The sequence below is a fragment of the Ailuropoda melanoleuca genome, chromosome 3 (assembly GCF_002007445.2).
Source record: "Ailuropoda melanoleuca isolate Jingjing chromosome 3, ASM200744v2, whole genome shotgun sequence".
NCBI lineage: Eukaryota > Metazoa > Chordata > Mammalia > Carnivora > Ursidae > Ailuropoda > Ailuropoda melanoleuca.
In genome coordinates, this window is record NC_048220.1 from 112,293,620 (window position 1) to 112,314,036 (window position 20,417).

Consider the following 20,417-nt stretch of genomic DNA (forward strand, 5'->3'; position numbering starts at 1 on the left):
TTGTCATCTTATATGTAACTTCCAACACCTAGTTTATTCCATTAGCCACCTACCACTAGGTGTCTTTTTCAAAGAGTAATTTATTATTTTTATTCTTCGCATCACAGGTAGGTCATATTTTCATTCATTTTTGCAAGTCTTGTTAGGTATGAGGGAAACAGACAAAAAGAATAGCTCCTGTTTTCCATAAGTGTTGTGTTCTAACAAAGGTTATTACCTAATTCCCAAATTCACTGGTTATGGTGCAATACCTCTTTTCTTAGAATATACTTCTTTCGAGTACCTCCTGCCCCTTGAAACTTCATCCTTCTTTGCTGTGAGTCGAGTTTTTTTTGGTTCTGTCACATCTGACTGGCTAATCTCAGTTCCCTTAACTTGATCAATTTCCTGAGTCAACTGCTTTTAAAATGTAGATTCCACTTTTTTTTTTAAATCTCTTTATTTGACACATTATCCCTTAGTGATCTCTTAGTTATTGACTATGTGTATATTTTTTCTTCTAAGTGCCTGACCTACATATAAGCATTAGGATGTGCCATGGACATCTTAAACTTAACTTATTAAAACTGAATTTCCTTTCTGTCCCCTACTCTCACTCAAAAGTGCTTCCTTATGTCCTAAGATAACACAGTTCTTGGCATATAGAAGTGGTTCTGATATTTTAGTGTAGGGAAGGCCTGTTAAAACAAGGACTGCTAGAATTTCTAATTAGAGTTTCTGATTCTGTGGGCCTAGGGTGAAAACTTCAAATGTGCATTTCTAACAAGCTCCTCCCCAGTGATACTGGTGGTTTATCTGCACCTTAACTGCACCTTGAGAACCACTGGCACACAGCAATCTGTTAATATTTGTTAGATCAATAATTATTATAAATCGACTAATATTTAAAATATGTAATATGGGCTCAAAAATCAAATTGAACTCAGTATGATTAAATGACAAATAGTCATAGACCTTCAATTTGAAAGAACGAAGATCATTTGGTGCAACACTCTCCTCCTGTAGGTTAGTAAACTCAAGTCTAAAGGGATTAAATGATTTGTATGAGGAAAAATAGCTATATTGCACTAATCCTGACTTTCCATAAAAATAAAATAATTTTATGCGTAACATTTGTATTTAGCTAATCAAGGATTGGTTTTCTAATTCGAGATAGACACTGAGCAGACGACTTGTTTCTCTAGATGAGTAGGCCCTTGCACACAGGCACAGATTTCGTAAAAATAAGTTGAAATACTACTAACTTTCAATGCTCTCTCCCATACCCACTGAAATGCTTGCAAAGAACAGAGAAATCTAGAGCTTAGTATCCTGGTTAAGATTCTCACCAGTCCAAGCAGAGTTTGGGCAAGCAGTTTTTTGAGAAGAGTAAACAGAGATTACTTGACAAACCCTACTGGTCCTGAAGAAAGTTGAATCCTTTATTTGTCCAGAACTGAAAGGACTTTCATCAATGCAGTGTCCAAACTGTAACAATCCTGTGCTCTTAAGCTGTTTTGTTGTTTTCCCAAGTTTGAATATTGAACAGGATTCACCAGACTTTACTAGTATGAGGCTTTTTTTAAATGCAAAGGACACAATGCTTTGGAGAAAGAGATCACAGACATGCATCAGAGGCCCGAGAGCCTTTCCCCAACATGAGCTCACTGTAGGCTCCATCTTTAGGCATGTGGAACATACTGAGTTTCTAGCTTGATCCACCAAGATCTGTGCAAGGAGCCTTGGTCTGGGGGGCTGCTCAGCAGCAAAGCTCTCGGTAGCTCTTTAAATAGTCAAGCCAGAATAAACAAACCAGATAAACAAGCTGCAAAGCATTAGTGCAAAAGTTAAACTTGGGGTTTCTGGTGGAGCCTCAGACCCTAAACAGTACATCAAATATCCCACTGCCCTCTTTTTAGCTAAGAGTAAAAATCAGATGCACGGATGTCTCTAGAAATAAAAGTAGAGCTTTGTCAGTCCAGTTGCAAATCAACTTTCTCCTGCACAGCAGTCTTATAGAGGCCACGGAAGCCTCATTCTTATGGACCAGCTGCATGAGGGATCAAGCGGACTGAATCCCAGGTCTCTAGAAGTGGGTTACCAAGATTAGGTAGGCATACAGATTCTGAGCTCTTCAGGAAAAATTAACCAATCCTTCTCAAGTACATGCTAGAAGCCACTCACACACAATGACAGTGAAAGCATTGGTGTCTAAATTTAAAATGCTTAAATCATAATCAAGTTGCTTCAGAGAGAGATATATATAGGCTGGCAGGCTTTAAATACTTGGGGGACAGTCTGGTGACCAAATAAAGGAAGTCTCATGACAAAGTTGTATTTCCTTTAAGAATACTAATCTCCAAAAGGGAATGTCTTAAAAATAGGAACGTTATGTGAAAGGAAAGTATATACTAAAAAATTGAAGAAATATAATAGGTTGCTGGTTCAAATTAGATGTATGTGTTATCAAGTAGCAATTACAACTACACTAATTATGGACAAGGAGTTGGGAGAACTTTAAGTCATCAGGAAAAGATGTGAGAAAAAAATAATTTCTTTATGTCCTCCAAAACACATTAAATGTGTTTTTTTAAGGGAAGAATCTTATTCCGGTATGTTTATCCAGTTTTATTAACTACTTTTTTATTTGTATTCAATTTTACCATCTATGCAATGAAACTCATTTGAGGGGCTCTAATTAATTGTTTCCAAGTATGGTCACCTAACTACCTGCATTTGCAACATCCAGGGAATGCTTCTCAAACTTAAATGTGTATGGGTATCTGAGAATCTTTAAGATGTGGACTCTGATTTCATAGATCTGAACAAAAGCCTGAAATTCCCTTCTAATAAGTTCCCAGCTAATATCTGTGTTCCTTTTTGAATACCAGGGATTTATTTTCAAACTGTGTATGTGTTTGTGTATAAATTCTCAAAAGCAGATACATCAAGGGAATCGATCTCTGGAGTTAAGCCTGAAAATCTGCATTCCCAAAGTCAACTTCACTCCAAGTCTTATAAACAATCTAGAACTACTTGGTTAAATGAATTTAAATATCTAAGTTAACTTTTGGCTATAAAAGTACATGGATCTAGTCTTACCCTGATGCTCTTTAAGTCCTAAGTTGAAGGGTGACATCTTCTCTCACTTCTCAGGCCATCTGTGTTGCTTGAGTATCTGACTTGGAAACAGCTGCCAAACTCTCTGTCACTAAATTCAAATTTTAATTAGGTCTGATCTTTTGCTCTCAGGTCTAAGATAAAACCTTTTGTTCTATCCGAACTTAGGAGATTCTATATCCGGATAAGGGGCCAAACGTGACACTTCTTTTGGAACACAGCTAAAAAAAGATTCCGAAAAAATAACATCGCATTTTTTTTTCTGGTCTCATCACTGGCTTTTCTGGGGTGACGCCCTTAAATTCACTCTGAACTCCTTGCATGCCCCACCGCACCTCAGTTCTTTACGGGAACTGTTTACCTAAATAAATCCCTCGCAGAGTATGTGACACAGAGTAGGAATATTACATCCTAGTACCTTAGTTCCTTCCCCTCGAAGGAGTTCTTTTTGTTACTGTTATTCAGTTATTACTGAATTTAGCACAACAAGGTAGCATGATGATTTCTCATACAGCCTGACAATGTTTTCTAATTTCCTCTTTCCTTTCCTTACAGTATAAGCAAGTGGAACAATACATGTCATTCCATAAGTTACCAGCTGATATGCGTCAGAAGATACACGACTACTATGAACACAGATACCAAGGCAAAATATTCGACGAGGAAAACATTCTCAACGAACTCAACGATCCTCTGAGAGAGGTAAGATTTATAGTCCTCGATCTCCGTGGTCCACGGTCATGGTTGGTGTTCTCTTTTCATGGCAAATCTTCAAGTCCATGTTATGACTACTCAGAAGAAAAATCAAAACTAAATGTGAACAGATCTTTTTTTGCCTTTATTCTCCCATATGTTCTCGCATATACAGGCTTTTAATTGTTGGGAAAAAATACTGGAAAATTGTTCTAGTAATCATGATTGTCAGAACGGTTTTACCTTCTGTATCAGTAGTTGTAAGATTTCCCTCGTGTGTCCTCATTGTCTCTGTCTTCCACTCTATCCTCTCATGTTTACTGAACTGTTTATCTTCTTTTTGATTTCTCCTCTCTTCCCATGTTCATGTCATCCATTTTTTAGACCTTAGACTCTGATTACAGACTAACCTGACCTGTTGCAAGCAATTCATTTCCTCCTATCTCCTCATTAGAACACTTCAACATCAGTAATCACCGTTTGCCTTGTAGCTTCTTTCCATCCCTCCCTAGAAGGCTTCTCTCTGCCCTAGGAATGTTCTAGTCACTCCGAGACCAAAAGAATATTGATGTGATTCTATATCTCACACTGCTTTTCTTTCCCTTCTTTCTTTTACTACCAACCTTCTCAAATGATTACTGTGTAATCATTACATTGTGGTTTGATCTCCACTTCTTTACCATAGTTGTTTCCTTGAAAGTTATCAGTGATCTGTTACTCATCAAAAAGCCTTTGTCTTTGAGCCCTTGGTGGTCCTTTCAAACTGTTAGCAAACACACATCCTGAATCTCTTTTTGGGGTTCCTTAACATTGAACCATTACTAAGCCTTTGGCTCTTCATTTTGCATTTCTGAATTTGTTCTTTTTTAAATTTTTTCTTCTTGCACCTTAATTCTGTAAATTCTGAGCTCCAAGTTCTTGCCAATAACGCTGTTTTCTTAAAATCTACATGATTTTCCCCGACTCCATATATATAGTTAGCTATGTAGTACAGTCATTATCTTCCATTACTAAACCATTTTCCTTTGAAGTCTCTCAGTAAATGTTTTAGTCATTTTCTCGAAGCATTTGAAATGTAAAATTGTAGTCTTTTTTTTTTTTAATCTTTTTCCGCTCTGCCCGTCCAGTCAATCAGCAAATGCCATCAGTTCACTGTGGCAATCCATCCCACACCAATACCCTTGTTTCCTTCCCCACTACCTTCGCCCTGACCTTAGACTTCTCGCGTGGACAATCGGAACTGTCTCCTTAGTTTGCCTTCCAGTCTCTGGGCAGTTTTCTCTAACTACCGTTTAAAACATAGTTGCCAGATTAATCTTTTTGTTTTCTTTTCATATGTACAAGCTACTCATCTCTCTGCTCAAAAACTTTCCCTCTTTACATACAAAATTAAATCAAATTTAGCCTCCTTAGGCTCATATTCCAGCACTTCTGTGCTTTGATCTCGGCTAAATTTCCAACTTTATTCTCCCTGCTGCTCTACGTGTTCCAAAGTGGCCTACATCCAAACTGTGCAACTTGCTGTTTTGCAAAAATCAATTATAATTTCTCACCTTGGATCATATGTTTTCCAGAAATGTCTGTCATCTGTTAGCAAAATCTAGTTCAAATATTTATTTACAATTTTTTTTTAAATTTTCCAGGCTAGATTTCATGTGTCTTTTCTCTGACCCTTAATGCACTGAGTCCACAACTCATGTGTGCTCCTTATCCATTCTGTCTCTGTTATCATTAGTGTTTCATATTTGTTTTCTCCACTTTTGTCTTGAAAGTTCCTCAAAAGCAAAGGCTTATTTGTAGTTTAAATTTTTCTTGAAATTCCTAGTACATGTAGCATATATTAAATGCTCAATAAATATTTTCATTGCACTAATGTCTTTACCATTTATAACCATTCCTAAGCTTCTTAATCCCCTAAAAGTTATTCGTATTTTTTCTTGAGCCTTAAACTATCAGTTAAGAGTTTGTCAATAAAAGGAGCTAAAGGTCTGCTGTTGATTAGCTTATTGTCTTTACAAACACCTCAAATAAAACTATCATAATTTTTTTTTTTTTTTTGCTTTGGGAAACACAATTCAAACTTCATTTTTTGTTGTATTTTTAAAAATGAAATGATTTTTTTTTCAATCTATGAATACGCTTTTCTTTATCTCTTTGTTGGATTACAGAATTTGTTATAAATATAAATCCCTAGGGCACCTGGGTGGTTCAGTCCACTAAGCATAAGACTCTTAACTTCGGCTCAGGTCATGATCTCAGGATTATGAGATCGAGCCCTGCATTGGGCTCTATGCTGAATATGGAGCCTGCTTAAGGTTCTCTCTCTCTACCCCTCCATCCCCTACTTTCTCCCTTTCTAAAACAAAAACAATAATAAATAAATAAATAAATAAATAAATAAATAAATAAATCCAAATCCCCTTCACCAAAAGGCAGATGCTTAGGACACTGGAACCAGGCTGGGTTCTCAAGGGTCCTGGGGGGTTCAAAGACAGGACAGGAGAGGTCATAGCAGGAAGACAAATGTAATCCAAGAGACAGTATCAGATATTAAGACTAAATCAAAAGACAGGAAGACACTATAAAACTAAGGATATATTTCAAAGAAACAGGAAAAGGGCACCTGGATGGCTCAGTTGGTTAAGCGTCTGCCTTCGGCTCAGGTCATGATCCCAGGGTCCTGGGATCGAGCCCTGTGTTGGGCTCCTTGCTCATCTGGGAGTCTGCTTCTCCCTCTCCCTCTGCTGCTCCCCGTGCTTGTGCTCTCTCTCTCTCTCGCTATCAGATAAATAAATAAAATCTTAAAAAAAAAACAAAAACAAAAACAAAGAAACATGGAAATGTTAGGATTCCGGCATAAAATGACATTGAGAGAATACAGAAAGCCGGGAGAAAAATGAGTGTAAAAGCCCTAAAGTTGCATGCTTAAATGAGAAGCATTCCTCTGTGCTGAAAATGCACAGTGTAGTATAAAATCAGGATAACAAGAACATCTTCTTAATCGTGTGTATTTTATTAACTACCCTTTCTCTTGCCACACATTAACTTCACTCCGATCTTCAATGGAAAAAATGCACTTTTCATTTTTACCCCCTACACCCATCCACAGCCATGAGACCATATGTCCAATTTCCTTAATTCCTACAACTATTCAGTCACTAAATTATGACCAATGTTTTTCCTCACGTTTTCAAATACCATAGTTCAGGGTCTCAGCATCTTTTAATTCAGCATCTGAAGTGCACTCACAACTTTTCTCCCTGCCTTTAATCTCAGTTAGCTCAAATGCGTACCGTCACACAGCCACCATATTGATTGATATAAAACAAGAATTTGATGATTCTCCTCTCTTCCTAGAACCTGATCATGATCTCCTATCCCCTACAGGAAACAGTCCAATTTCCTTGACGTGGCATATGAGACGCTCCATGCCCTGCCTTCATCCTTACTTTTTTCCATTAATATTTCATCAACAGGGAATTGTTGATAATTTTCTGGGGAAAAGAAAAGTCCTGTTAATTGCCTCTTTGCTTTTCCTCACACTACTCTATCTTCACTCCTTTCTACTCAGCTTATATTCCACTTCCCATTAAGCACTCTTACTACACGTGAACTTCCTCATAAATTTTCCCTGAGCACTCTGTCTCTCACATTGTATTTATTACTTGTCAGTTTATTGTTTGTCTCTTTTAAGACTATGAGCTTCTTGAGGCTAAAGAAGATGCCTTAACCTGTATATCTTAATTGACCAGTTATATAGTAGGAACTCACTAAGTATTTATGCAGTGAACAGCCTTTAACAGAATTATGAGTGAAAAACAGACTGAGTTGTGGCTGCTTAATAAAACTAGAGATCTTAGAAGTGGAATCATTAAATGCTCAGACACTTAACACCTTAAAAGGTGAAAACGATGTTCTCCATTTGTTCTCTGCTTCTCAGCTTTTGCTCATCTGGCATCAGAGTCATGCACAAGCCTACATTTAATGTTACACTGAATTAAGATTTTATTAGAAGGGAAACCAGATGAGTAGGATAAGAAAGTAAGAAAACACATAGCAGAAAGATAACAGAAGTCATTATTTAAATAAAACTTGAACCTAAAAGAGCCAGACATGTTTTCTGAAGAAAAGCTCAATAAGAACAATGAGAAATATATCTTGGTCCCTATTAACTTGCAGTAGTATGTACTTATTGTATTAAAGTCATAGTGGTAGATCACAAGAAATCTTTTTAACTTAGGAGTTAAGGCATCAACCTGGAAAAGGCATATTTTGGTCACTGTTGTGCTCCTAGTGTCTAGAAAGTGCCTGGTACATAGAAGACATTGAATGACTGATATCATAAATATCAAATGAGTGAAAGTAGACTACTCAGAAGAGGAAAGCTGGATTATTTGACATGTATTTTGTGACAAATGGTAAAAATATAAGATTTGCATGGTGTACACACACACATGCCATATATAATTGCTAATCATATGTTCCATGTTGAGTCAACCACCATTTTATATTGAAACAAGACTTTTAAACTAAAATACTTCATTGTGCAGAAGACTTATTTTTATGAAAATATGTAGCCTAATTTGAGATGCTAATGTATACTAAAGAGCAGTGATTTCTGCTAACACAAGTCTGGGTACTCAGGAATGTATAGAAATGAAAGGTTAAGTCAAACCTTCAGACTCTAAAAAACATATGTGAAAGACCTATTGCTTAAAAATATAAAATGCAATGTTAAGCAATATGAAAATTATCCTATATTCCTATATGAATATCCTATATTCATAATCAATTAAGCCCATATTATGTTTTATCCATTTTATATCCCAGCTTTTTTTTCAGTGCGTCTGAATACTTTTAAATATGAAGACTCCCAAAGATGTAAAGTGGCAGAAAGAATTTCATTTGCATGACCTTTGAAAGCTCTTACAAAAATCTCATACCGCATGTATGCAAATTAATTGTGTTAGTGGATATTACAGAAAAACTACATCATTGAGTGCACTCTTCTATTTCCATTTCTGTGGCATAAATTAGGTGATTTATCTTTTCGTATGTTGGACACAAATTGCTGAAATGCCTTAGGTTCATTCTTATTGTTCTTGTTTCAGTAAAAATGGTGCCTCCTCCAAGAGGCCTTCCTGAGTAGTTTATCTAAATGAGTTCTCCTGAAGTCTTGGTCCATCACATAAGCCTTTTTGTTGTGTACATACCACTGTATTGCCTTGGAGCCAAGAAGGCAAGGACTTTGTCTTTCTTGATTTCCACCATAAATTCAATCCTTAGTACATATTTAATAATTACTTATTGGATAAACAGGTGCAAAGAAAGTTCAGATGTCACACTTTGCAAATCATCTCAAGGAATCATTGATTGTTAGATATCAAAGAGAGAATTTTATCAACAAAACAGTGGTGTTGATGTAGATAAAAAGTGATGCCCAGACCTATGAAGTACTCCAGCCATAGAATATTCTCAGGATCACTTTCGATTATACTATGGAAAATGTGGTTTTTCATGTATAACAAAAGGAGGCTGGCATCTCTAGATTCCTCTGTAATTTTGATTTTTATGTATATACTATAAGCCAGAATGTCCTATTTTGCTTGTGGTTGGTTTCATTTTAACTTTCTTTAGATATTTACATTAATGATTTAGTACAGTCAGGATGATAGAAGAGGATATTTCTTTTTTTTTTTTTAAGATTTTATTTATTTACTTGAGAGAGAGAGAGAAAGAGTGAGAGAGAGCACGAGCGGGGAAGAGAGGGAGAAGCAGGCTTCCCACAAGCAGGGAACCCGACATGGAGCTTGATCCCAGGACCCTGGGATCATGATCTGAGCCGGAGGCAGACGCTTAACCGACTGAGCCACCCAGGCACCCCAGAGAAGGAGATATTTCAATAGAATACCATTATAGAAGATAAACAGATACTTTGTCCAATTTCTATGACCCAGTAACATCAGTGGAATAGACAAAAAATACTTTTTTTATATTCTATATCAATTCTTACTAGAGTATTGTCGTAGCTCATTGAACAAATGTTGCTGGTCTCCCTGTCCAAACTGAAGTAATGAGCAACCTCAGAATGAAGAAGATTCAGAGTGGCAGATGAAGTTGCGTGTCCACCCTTGGGTTAGGCCATATGACCTAAACACTGGCTCCTCTAGAATTGTCAGCATTCTGAGAAGTGATTGTAAAGTCATCTTAAAAAATTGTCTTCATTTCACTGTGAACTAAAATACTTGGATCAGAACAACTATAATATTCTGAGAAAAATCTTTAAGATGATACTCAGAAACTTGGCATTGTGATTTAAAGCTATATTTTATGATGTATGTATTCATGATTTATAATCTTCGATCTCTAGTTCCTCTGTGGCTGTACATAGTTAAAATTCTGAGCCTGCAAAACCCAACTTAATCTCTAGAGACCTCCCCATCCTCCAGTTGTTATTTGACCTGGCTGTGCCTATAGAAAGCTTTTCTTTCTTCTCCTTCCATTCACTTATAAGCTTCTATTCTCCCACTGCTGCTTAGAAGGATCCAGTTTTATTGTTTTAAACTATTCAGTTTAAATCCCTTTTATGATACTGTCAGTGCCATTAATAGTCCTATGTATGCTTTCAGTTGTATGACAAACAATGAATGAGAAGCTACTACGGAGGGGCTACGCAGGATCATGGTTGAGTGAATGGCCCTGGTTCCCCCAACCCTATTTAAATCCAGCTCCACAACTTACTGCATGTACGACTTTGGGCCATTTAGTAACTTTTATGTATTTCACTTTCCTCGTTTTTGAATGTGGATGATGGTGATAATAATTACCTCATAGAGATGTTATAAAGATTAAATGAGCAAAAAGTATAAAAAATTAGAAATGAATCTGGCACACACAGTAAGTGCATGATAAAATTTAATTTTTGGTATTACTCTGATTCAATGAAAAATAAGATACAGCCCCAACTCTCATGGCTCTTGTAGCTTAGAGACAAAAATTTAAATAATCAATTATAACTGTGTGTAAGTGCCATGAGAGGGTCATTCTGAGGGTGTTAAGCTAAACACAGAGGAAACAACAAGTCCAACATTATCATATGTCTCATTTCTTCTGGAATGTGTTCACCCACTCTGCTGATAAGTTCTTCCTTCATTTTAACAGCCAGCTTTCTGAAGACAATGTCTCAGCATCAAAATTTGGCATTAAAATGTTGGGATCATGAGACTGATGAAAGCTTTAGCAAAAACAGGCTGTGTATTTAAAACTAAAAAATTAATTAGAGAAATTCTGTCAACTGTACCCCTCTGCGTATGAGAGCCTGTTGGAATGAGTACAAAGTAAGAAGGTCTGCTTTTCACATGATCAGATTTATACTTATTTGATTAGAGCAAAATGGCAAACTTAACTGTCGAGATAGAGGTTAATGCCCTTCTGAGCCTGTCTCCAAAGTTCAGAACTGATCTATTTTTAAACAATGGAGTGTGAAGAGCCATGGGCTGAAAATAGGTACAGATCATGTGTCCCAGTAGAATATAGGACGTCAGTAAATTTCATTTTCACAAAACATGAATCGGGCTGAGAGTATAATACTGTCCTTCTGACCTTTCATTTGTTGAATAGACTGTTAGGAAAGAAAGCATAATTTGCATGCATATTTACTTGTGCAATTCTGAATCATTTTTTTTTAAGTACATACTTGTTGATTTTGAAAATACCCTCTAAAATGTGTTTAGTTAAGATTAACTAAAACAGGCCAGAATCATAGAACTGTAAAGTTATACAGAGATCTTATAAATTATCAGATATGCATGTAACAGGCACAGTAACAAAAGGCGAGAAAAACTTCAAGTGGCCTGGTCATGGTCACATTGCCAAACAAAGAAATTGAGTCTTTTTCTCTCTTTTTTGTGTATTTTTTCCCTTGCATCCCTAGTTTCTAGAAAGCAAATAGACAAAAAACATTTATCGATTTCTTAATGTGTGCAAAATATTGATCCAAGTGTGATGGGAAGGTAAATTGTAAAATATGGTTTTAGTCTCAAAGCGCTTACCATATGCTTGTAAGAGACAAGATATAAATACATGGATAAAAATAAACTATGAAAAATTTAAAGTGCATTACTAAAAATACAGGAAATGTAAAAAGTTCACATATGGTTAATTGCCAGAGCAAAGATGACACTACATACTGAAATTCTAAATGGATTGAAGACTTACATGTACGACTTGAAATCATAAAACTCCTAGAAGAAAACACAGGGAAAAAGCTTCTCGATGTTGATCTTGGCAGTGATTTTTTTTTTGGATGTGACACCTAAAGCACAAGTGACAAAAGCAAACATAAATAAGTGGGACTACATGGAACCAAAAAGCTTCTGCACAGCAAGAGACACAATCAACAAAATGAAAGACAACCTACAGAATGGGAGGAGGTATTTGCAGACCACATATCTGATAAGAGGTTAATATCCAAAAAATACAAGGGAATCAAACAACTCAAGAACAAGAAAATAAGTAGTCCAATTATAAAGCAGGCAAAGGATGTGAATAGACTTTTTTTTTTTCCAAAGAAGATACTCAAAGGCCCAACAGGTATGTGGAAGGGTGTGCAACATCATTAATCACCAGGGAAATGTAAATTAAAGCCACAATCGGATATCACTTCACATCTGTTAGAATGGCTATTATTAAAAGACGAGCTGTAACAAGTGCTGGTGAGGATGTGAAAGTAATGTTATGGGGGAGGGGAGTGGGGAAGATAACATGCATTATTATGAGAGAGAGCCAGACCACCGTGCCTTTTTCTTGATTTTTCCTAACATTGTTCATTACTTCCCTTTTCCTCCCCCACAAGGTTTCTCTAGTGGCATTGTTTATTTCTAGGACTTCAAAAATTAGTCCTATGCAATATTATATAATTCCACTTATATGAGGTCCTTGGAATAGACAAATTCATAGCAACAGAAAGTAAAATAGATGTCACCAGGGATTGAGGGGAGGGAGAAGGGGGGATTATTTTTTAATAGTTTCCAGAGTTTTTGTTGAGAATGACGGAAGAGTTAGATGCAGTGGTGGTCACACAGCATTGTGAACATATTTGCGAACCTCACACTTTGGAATGGTTGATACTATAAAATTGTTATAAGTATTTTATGAAAATTTTAAAAATTAATCTTATAAAATAGCACCCAATCTTGTATCTCTATTTTGGATTTTTAGAGCCATTTCCACCTGCCACCTGCTCTTGTCACCTGAAGGCCTAAGATGCTTCAAACTCAATACAAAAATAAAGCAAAATCCTTTCTCCATACACTGAGTATCTTTGGGGATTTATTTCTCCCCAGACCAAAGACCTCAGAAGTTGTTAAAGTATGCGGGTTGTGTTCCATGTCACTTCAGAGTGACCCTAACTGGATCACGTCTGTATCTTGCCGCTGCCCACTCCCTCACTTTGGGAGCTGGGGTTCCACTGTGTCTTGGCGGATATTCAGAAGGGAGCAGCTTACTCTTTCTTGCCACACCTTACCAGCCTAACTTGCTCTCTAAGTTTGCTAGGGTTGTCATAACAAAACACAACAGACTACATAGCTTAAACAACAGGTATGTATTTTTTCACTCTTCGGAGGCTGCAATTTCAGGGTCAAGTCAGCAGAGCTGGAGTCTTCTGAGACCTCTCTTCTTGGCCTGCCATTGTCCACCCTCTCCCTCCATCCTCCCATGGTCTGTTCTCTGTGCTAACATATGCCTGGTATCTGTTTCCTCACCTCATAAGGACACCAGTAAGATTGGATTAGGGCCCACCCTAATGAATTCATTTTAACTTGCTTTCCTCTCTGTAAAGACCCTCTTTCCAAACAGGAACACATTCCACGGTACTGGAAATTAGGGCTTCAACATATACATTTGGGGAGAATACAATTCAGCCTATAATACTTGCCAACACAATGCAGTGCTCCATGTAAGTCTAACTAATGTGACGTATGAATGAATGTTTAATGCATCTTAGGATGCCTGCCTAGTTTTAGGGCCTGGCCTGATTTCCTTATGTCCTTTGCACATATACATATACTATTATACACAGATTATTTCTATTACTGGCTGTTAATGATGAAAATGAATTTATGTGGATTATATTTTAAATTCTCAAATATAGGTTCTTATCAAATTCTCCAATACCAAACACCTTCTCTTGGGATTGTCTTCTAATTCACACTACTAGGTTCTGGTTCTGTTTTAATAATATTTTTTAGTTCAGCATGTTTCTGGACATCTGTCTGCTTTATTTACTGTATTTGACAGTTCAGATCAGTCTATGCTTACCATGTCAGATAGGCTTAACACTTACTCTGCAAATTATTCTTACAACTTGCTCACAGCTTGAAGGCCACTGGAGCTGCATTCTGTTGGAGTTTATACAAATCCTTACAGGGCATCAGCCTGGGATACCGCACGGCAGGGCTGAGATACACAGTCTCCAAGGAACACCCATGTTATCAATATAAAATTCCTTAAAATAGGTTTGTTTGGTCTGTTTCTATCTCTTTTTCTATGCTTCATAATCAAATTTAAGTGAATGTTAGGAGAATTTTCTGTCACTTGCTTTCCTTCTGCCTGGTACCTAATGGAGCAATATGTCCTTATGTTCCAGGAAGGCAAATCAATGGGACGATGCTAAGACTAAATTAATTTCAAACTTCATTTGCATTCATATTGTAAGGTTTAAATGTGATTGAATACCTCAAAACCAAATTAGGTGCATATGAGACTGTGACAACAGAAAACATTAAAATGTTTGAATCTGTCCATTTCAAAATTCATCTTGTTCTTATCAGTCCTTTACAAGCAGGCAGATTTCTTTTAAGCCACTTCATCATAATTGGCCGTTTGTATATGCAGAGATTTTAGGCTAATTACCTTTGACATAATCTGAAGAGACTATTAATCTAGCAACTAATGATATAGCTGGGTTTCAAAATAAGTAATGGTGAAAAATGTCAGTATTAAAGAGGCTATTGTAAACTATTTCTCTATATCTCTATTGGGCTTTTCTTAATATAACTGTGATTAAAATAAGATGGACTACCGTGTGGCCATTGAAAAGAATAGCAACTAGGACCATGTCTCAAAATGGGAAATATTTATATTATAAAGATGGGGGAGAAAGAAACAAATATTGAATGTATATTATGATTACAAATATATTAAGGTGAATAAAAGTTTGTCTTAAGGGACTATATAAACATATTAAAACACTTATTAAGGTGATGAGACTACAGAGATTTTTTCTTTTATATATTTTAAGAGGTGTGTATATTCATTTTTTTCAAAGATCTTTTAAATGCACCTCTTTAATAATACAAAAAATACTTGATTACTTTCTTCTTTAATGAAATGGAGAACTACAATAAAGTAAAATTGAGGCATTCCATATTAATTCAGCAATCCTCCTTTTTCTATTTCTAAGCCCTTAACATTCCCAAAATAAATCTTAAAGGTAAATATTCCTTAGCTTCGTAGTTTATTATATAGTTTTTGATATTCAGATTATTTAGGAGTTGCAATAAAGCTTTCTTTAAAAAATAAGACATTATCTCAACTAGAAAAATACATTATCTTAAATCTTCTCCAATAAGACACAGAAATCAAGGGAAATGCTTTCAACATAAGAAACTGAAGCAGTACCTAACTTGTGAGCCAATGTTTGGATAAATGTTTAGAACATGTTTAAACATTAAGATATGCCTGTATGGGCCGATTTCCTCACGCGTGCAGTCAACCATCTTGCAATTTAGAAGGCAAACCACCAGATCAATACAAGCCAGTTGGGAATGCTGAGGGAAATTGTTTTTAAATTGCCTCATGTGTTTCCTTTCTTAAAAAAATAATGGAATGTGTATGTACAATTCACCTTCCAAATTTATTATATCAATAGAGCAGCTTTATTGTAAGAATCCTATATTTTATTCCTTGACTTTAGCCACAAGGGAATTTCATTGACTCTGCCCTAAGAATATCTTATCATTTTCTTCTTCGGAAGCTCTGCACTCACCTTAACTTTGGTTTCTAATAAATAATCCCCCCCCCTTTTTTTTTTTTACCTGACTCAGTATCTTTTTGCCAAATTACCTTGAAGCATTTGTTTCTTTGAATGTATAGACTATATGGTCCAAACAGTTCATTCGATCTTATCAATATTGTTTTATAGTATAGCTATAAATTAGTGTTTTGTTAAAACAGATAACATTGAGTGAACTTTATTAAATGGTTTACTTGGTTTAATTATCATAATCTTTGATAGAGTTGCTAGTATTATGTCCATTTTACAGATGAGAAGATTAAGTCTTGAAGAATCCGAGTCACTTTCTATGGGCCATTTAGTTCTGGAATCAGGAATTAGACATGCATGTGCGCACAGACACGGAGAGAGAGAGACTAACCCATATTTTTTTTTACTACTTGCAATTATTTTATACTGAATATATACATGTATATCTTCTTCCCTCAACTAGGTGTAAACTTTCAGATACTTCTTTATTTTAGGAACCATGGTTTCCAAACTCGACTGCTTATAACTTTGAGTGTGTTATTAAAAGTAGAGATTGTGGCAGCTGGGGTGCCTCAGTGGCTCAGTCATTAAGCATCTGCCTTCGTCTCAGGGTGTGATCCCAGAGTCCTGGGATCGAGCCCTACATCAGGCCTCCACTGGGAGCCTGCTTATTCCTCTCCCACTCCTCCTGCCTGTGTTCCCTCTCTCGCTGGCTGTCTCTCTCTCTCTGTCGAATGAATAAATAAAATCTTAAAAAAAAAAAAAAAAGTAGAGATTTTGAGTCATATCCCCTGAAGATGTAGCTCCAGATTCTTTAAAACAGAATTCGAGCCTGGTAAACTGTATTTTAGTAAAGTATGTCCATAAGATTATCATCTGCCTCTGAAAAGTAACAGGGAGGAGAATGTCATCTTTGGCAGGTCACTGAAGCCTTTTTTTTTTTTTTCTTTAAATGATTGTTGCTGTCATGAGAGCCATGATGAGGGCAAGGACCCATGGAACAATCCTGAATAGTTTCTTTTATTTTCCAAAAAATAAAGGCATTCAGATTCAGATTTTTAAAAATAATTGTTGTGGGTAAAATTAAAACAGCCAAGTTCATTGCCATCAGTTTGATACCCCACAATCAACAAATATTCGTGTCAGACTCTCAAAATGTGTAAATTTCAAAAGAACAAATTTATGGTTAACACCAAAGTCTTTAGGGTTTGTGGTAATTCCAGTTACCTGCAAAAGTAAGATGGCTTCTTAGAATCCATCAAAACCCTAAGTTAGAGAGCTGGGTTGCCCAGCAAACCATGGTTCTTCCTCTTCCTAGCATGTGGTCTTTGGCAGATTATTCAGTATCTTCTATAAAATGGGGTAGTAACAATACTTAAGGTATAGGATTTTTGCAAGGGTAAAATAAATTAATACTTGTAAAACATTTAAAGCAATACCTGGATGCCAGCAAGAATATCAAAAAATATTGTCTCATATTTTTATTATGTTTATACTTTAAATTATCCCTGCCTTAAAGCAAACAAAGAAACAAACAAAGAAACCCTAACACATTTACTTATTCTAATTCTCACCAGTCCAGGCTACTGAACTGGGGGAAACTGGTTGGGCAGGGGGTGGAGAATAGGGCAACATCAGCAGCACTCTTTTACAGGATGTTCTAGGTGATAAAGTGTCAGTTGATACAGATTTGACTATATTTATTTACTTGTGTTTGATGTTAATATAGAAGTCTATATGTCTGGATGTCATTGGAATGTCTAATATAAGTTCTTAGAAGGAAGGTCTTATGTGTTCTGCAAAGTCTAAAAATACAGGGTGTGTTGGGTGTAGGAATTTAGCAATGTAACAGCAGCTCTGTTTTGTTAAGATACTCTATGATTCATTATTGTAATGATGGTAATTATATTTATAGCTACCATGCCTAAAACATTTTGGAACTATACTGTGTAGAATAAAATAATGTAGAATGGGGAACTAAATGCTTCACAAAATGGAACTTTCCACAATGATGCTTAAGTTATCGGTAAAAAATTGTAGTGCTTCAAAGAGCCTTAAAATATTACTATTCTTTTTAATAATAACCAAAAAATTATTGCTTAAGCTTTCCCAGGGTCTTAGAGTTTGCATGATTCCTACGTACTGATTTATGGTTAAAATAAATCCTTTGAGGGGTGCCTGGGCGGCTCAGTCAGTTAGGCGTCTACCTTCTGCTCAGGTCATGATCTCAGGGTCCTGGGATTGAGCCCAGCTGGGCTCTGTGCTCTGCAGGGAGTCTGCTTGTCCCTGCCCCTCCACCAGCTTTTGTGCTCTCTGTCTCTCAAATAAATAATCTTTTAAAAATTAATAAAAAAACCTTTGTGAAGCCCTCTTTCTATGAATATCAAATCCCATTTTCCTGATTGTCATAAAGTTAAACCAAAATAATAATAAAAGATAACCCTGAGAGTGAAAAAGCAAGTCACAGATGGGGAGAAGATATTTACAATGTATACCCCAACAAAGATCTCATGTCAAAACTATAAAAAGAACTCCAACAACAAAAACAAAAAAAAAAAAAAAAAAAAAAAAAAAGGAAAACTTGACTGGGCAGTTCACCAAACAGGATATTCATCTAATCAGTAAGCCTATAAAAATGTGCATAACAACATTAATCATTGGGGAAATTGAAGATAAAACTACAATGAGAAAAAAAAAATTTTTTTAAGATTTTATTTATTTATTTGACAGACAGCCAGCGAGAGGGAACACAGGCAGGGGGAGTGGGAGAGGAAGAAGCAGGCTCCCAGCGGAGTAGTCTGATGTGGGGCTCGATCTCAGGACTCTGGGATCATGCCCTGAGCCGAAGGCAGACGCTTAATGACTGAGCCACCCAGGCACCCCTACAATGAGAAAAATTTAAAAAAACAATAAGATGTATCTGCATACCTACTAATGGCTAAAATCAAAGAATGATAACATCAAATTTTACTATGGTGTAGGACAACTGGAACTTATGTATTGCTGGTATGTGAGAAAAATAATACAATCATTTTAGAAAACTTTTGGTAATATCTTCTAAAATTAAATATAAGCTTACCTTATCACCCAGCAATTCCAATATAAGGTAAATAAATATTTAAGAGAAATCAGTGCGGGTATAGCTGTTGTGGAAAACAGTACAGAGGTTTCTCAAAAAGTTAAAAATAGAACTGCCTAACCATCTAGCAGTTGCACTACTGGGTATTTACCCAACGAACACAAGAACACTAATTCAAAGGGATACATGAGCCCTTATGATTATTGCAGCACAATCTACAATAGCCAAAGTATAGAAACAGCCCAAGTGTCCATTGATGATGGATGAATGGTTAAAGAAGATGTGGTTATACATTTGAAAAATTCACTTAAGATTGTGCACTTTACTCTGTCTGTATGATACTTTAAAAAATATTCTCTAGTCTGTGACTTAACAGCAAACATAAATAATTCTATCATACATTAGCAAAACAAGACGAAGGACCATTGAAAAGGAAATACATTCATATTTGAAATAAACTGACATGTCAAAGTAAGATCAAATGCGGGATTCTTCATTGTTGTTTGTTGTATTTTGCTTTTATTTAATAGAGAAAAGTTTATTTGGAATTTGAACAGATTTTTAATTTACTCAACTGCTTAATTATATAAATATGGTCTCATGATTATTTAGTTTATACTTTGGGATTAATCTTATACTACATTATTTACTTTGTTATGCCAGTTGTTAAATCTTAACTATTGATAGCTCTTTCATTTGGCCCCCTTCGAAATACACTCATCATTGTGGGATTTTTTTGATGTTTGTGTTTGTTTGTTTGTTTGTTTGTTTTTTTAGCATTTCTATACTTTCTATTACTACAAGATGCTCCAGGAAGGAAAAAATCACATTTTTTTAAAGTGTTGACAGTAAACTTGGTAATTTGGAGTACCTTATTAAGGTCAGGGCCATATTTGTTTTTCTGAGGAATGGAGCATTCCTCAATTTAATGTATATGGTCAACACTTCTAATTCAGGCCAGACATATTGCTAAAATAGCTCATTATAACAACTGCCATAAAGAATCTGGATGGAAATTAGAGATATTAATAACTTAACTGTGTGTCTTACTTAAGTCAATGTGCTATAAGGAGCTGTGATTGATGGAGGAGGAGCTTTAAAAGTCTTGTTTTACATATGGAGAGATATTAATAACTTAATTAAATATGTTCTCTAAGAAAATGTGCTATAAAGAAATGTGATTGACGGAGAAGAGCTTTTAAAAGTTTTGCTTCATTTCTAGACTCACATGAGTGTTTCTATTAAACTATATACCTCAAAGCAAGCCAATTTCATGGGAAGAGAGAGGGCTTTTAAATGCAAATAACTTTCTGTCTAATTATATTTTTTCTTATCAAGTACTAAGAACAGCTGAATTGTTTATAAAATATACTTCCAATTATTTTCTAAAATAAAGGGTGAGAGAACAATGAAGAGAAAAAATTATGTAGTTTAAATCCAAGAACACAGATAAAAGAATCCTCTATTTTATTATTTTTGTTTGAAAATTCTTTTTTTTTT

General features: G+C 35.7%; 1 protein-coding gene across 1 annotated transcript in view; it reads left to right on the forward strand.

Annotated features, from left to right (window-relative positions):
* Positions 1-20,417, forward strand: part of HCN1 (hyperpolarization activated cyclic nucleotide gated potassium channel 1) — a 382,359-nt gene that overhangs the window by 314,882 nt on the left and 47,060 nt on the right. Inside the window, exon 5 of the mRNA XM_002919635.4 lies at positions 3,655-3,801. Coding sequence (XP_002919681.2) covers positions 3,655-3,801 — 147 coding nt within the window. The remainder of the gene's footprint in view (positions 1-3,654; positions 3,802-20,417) is intronic.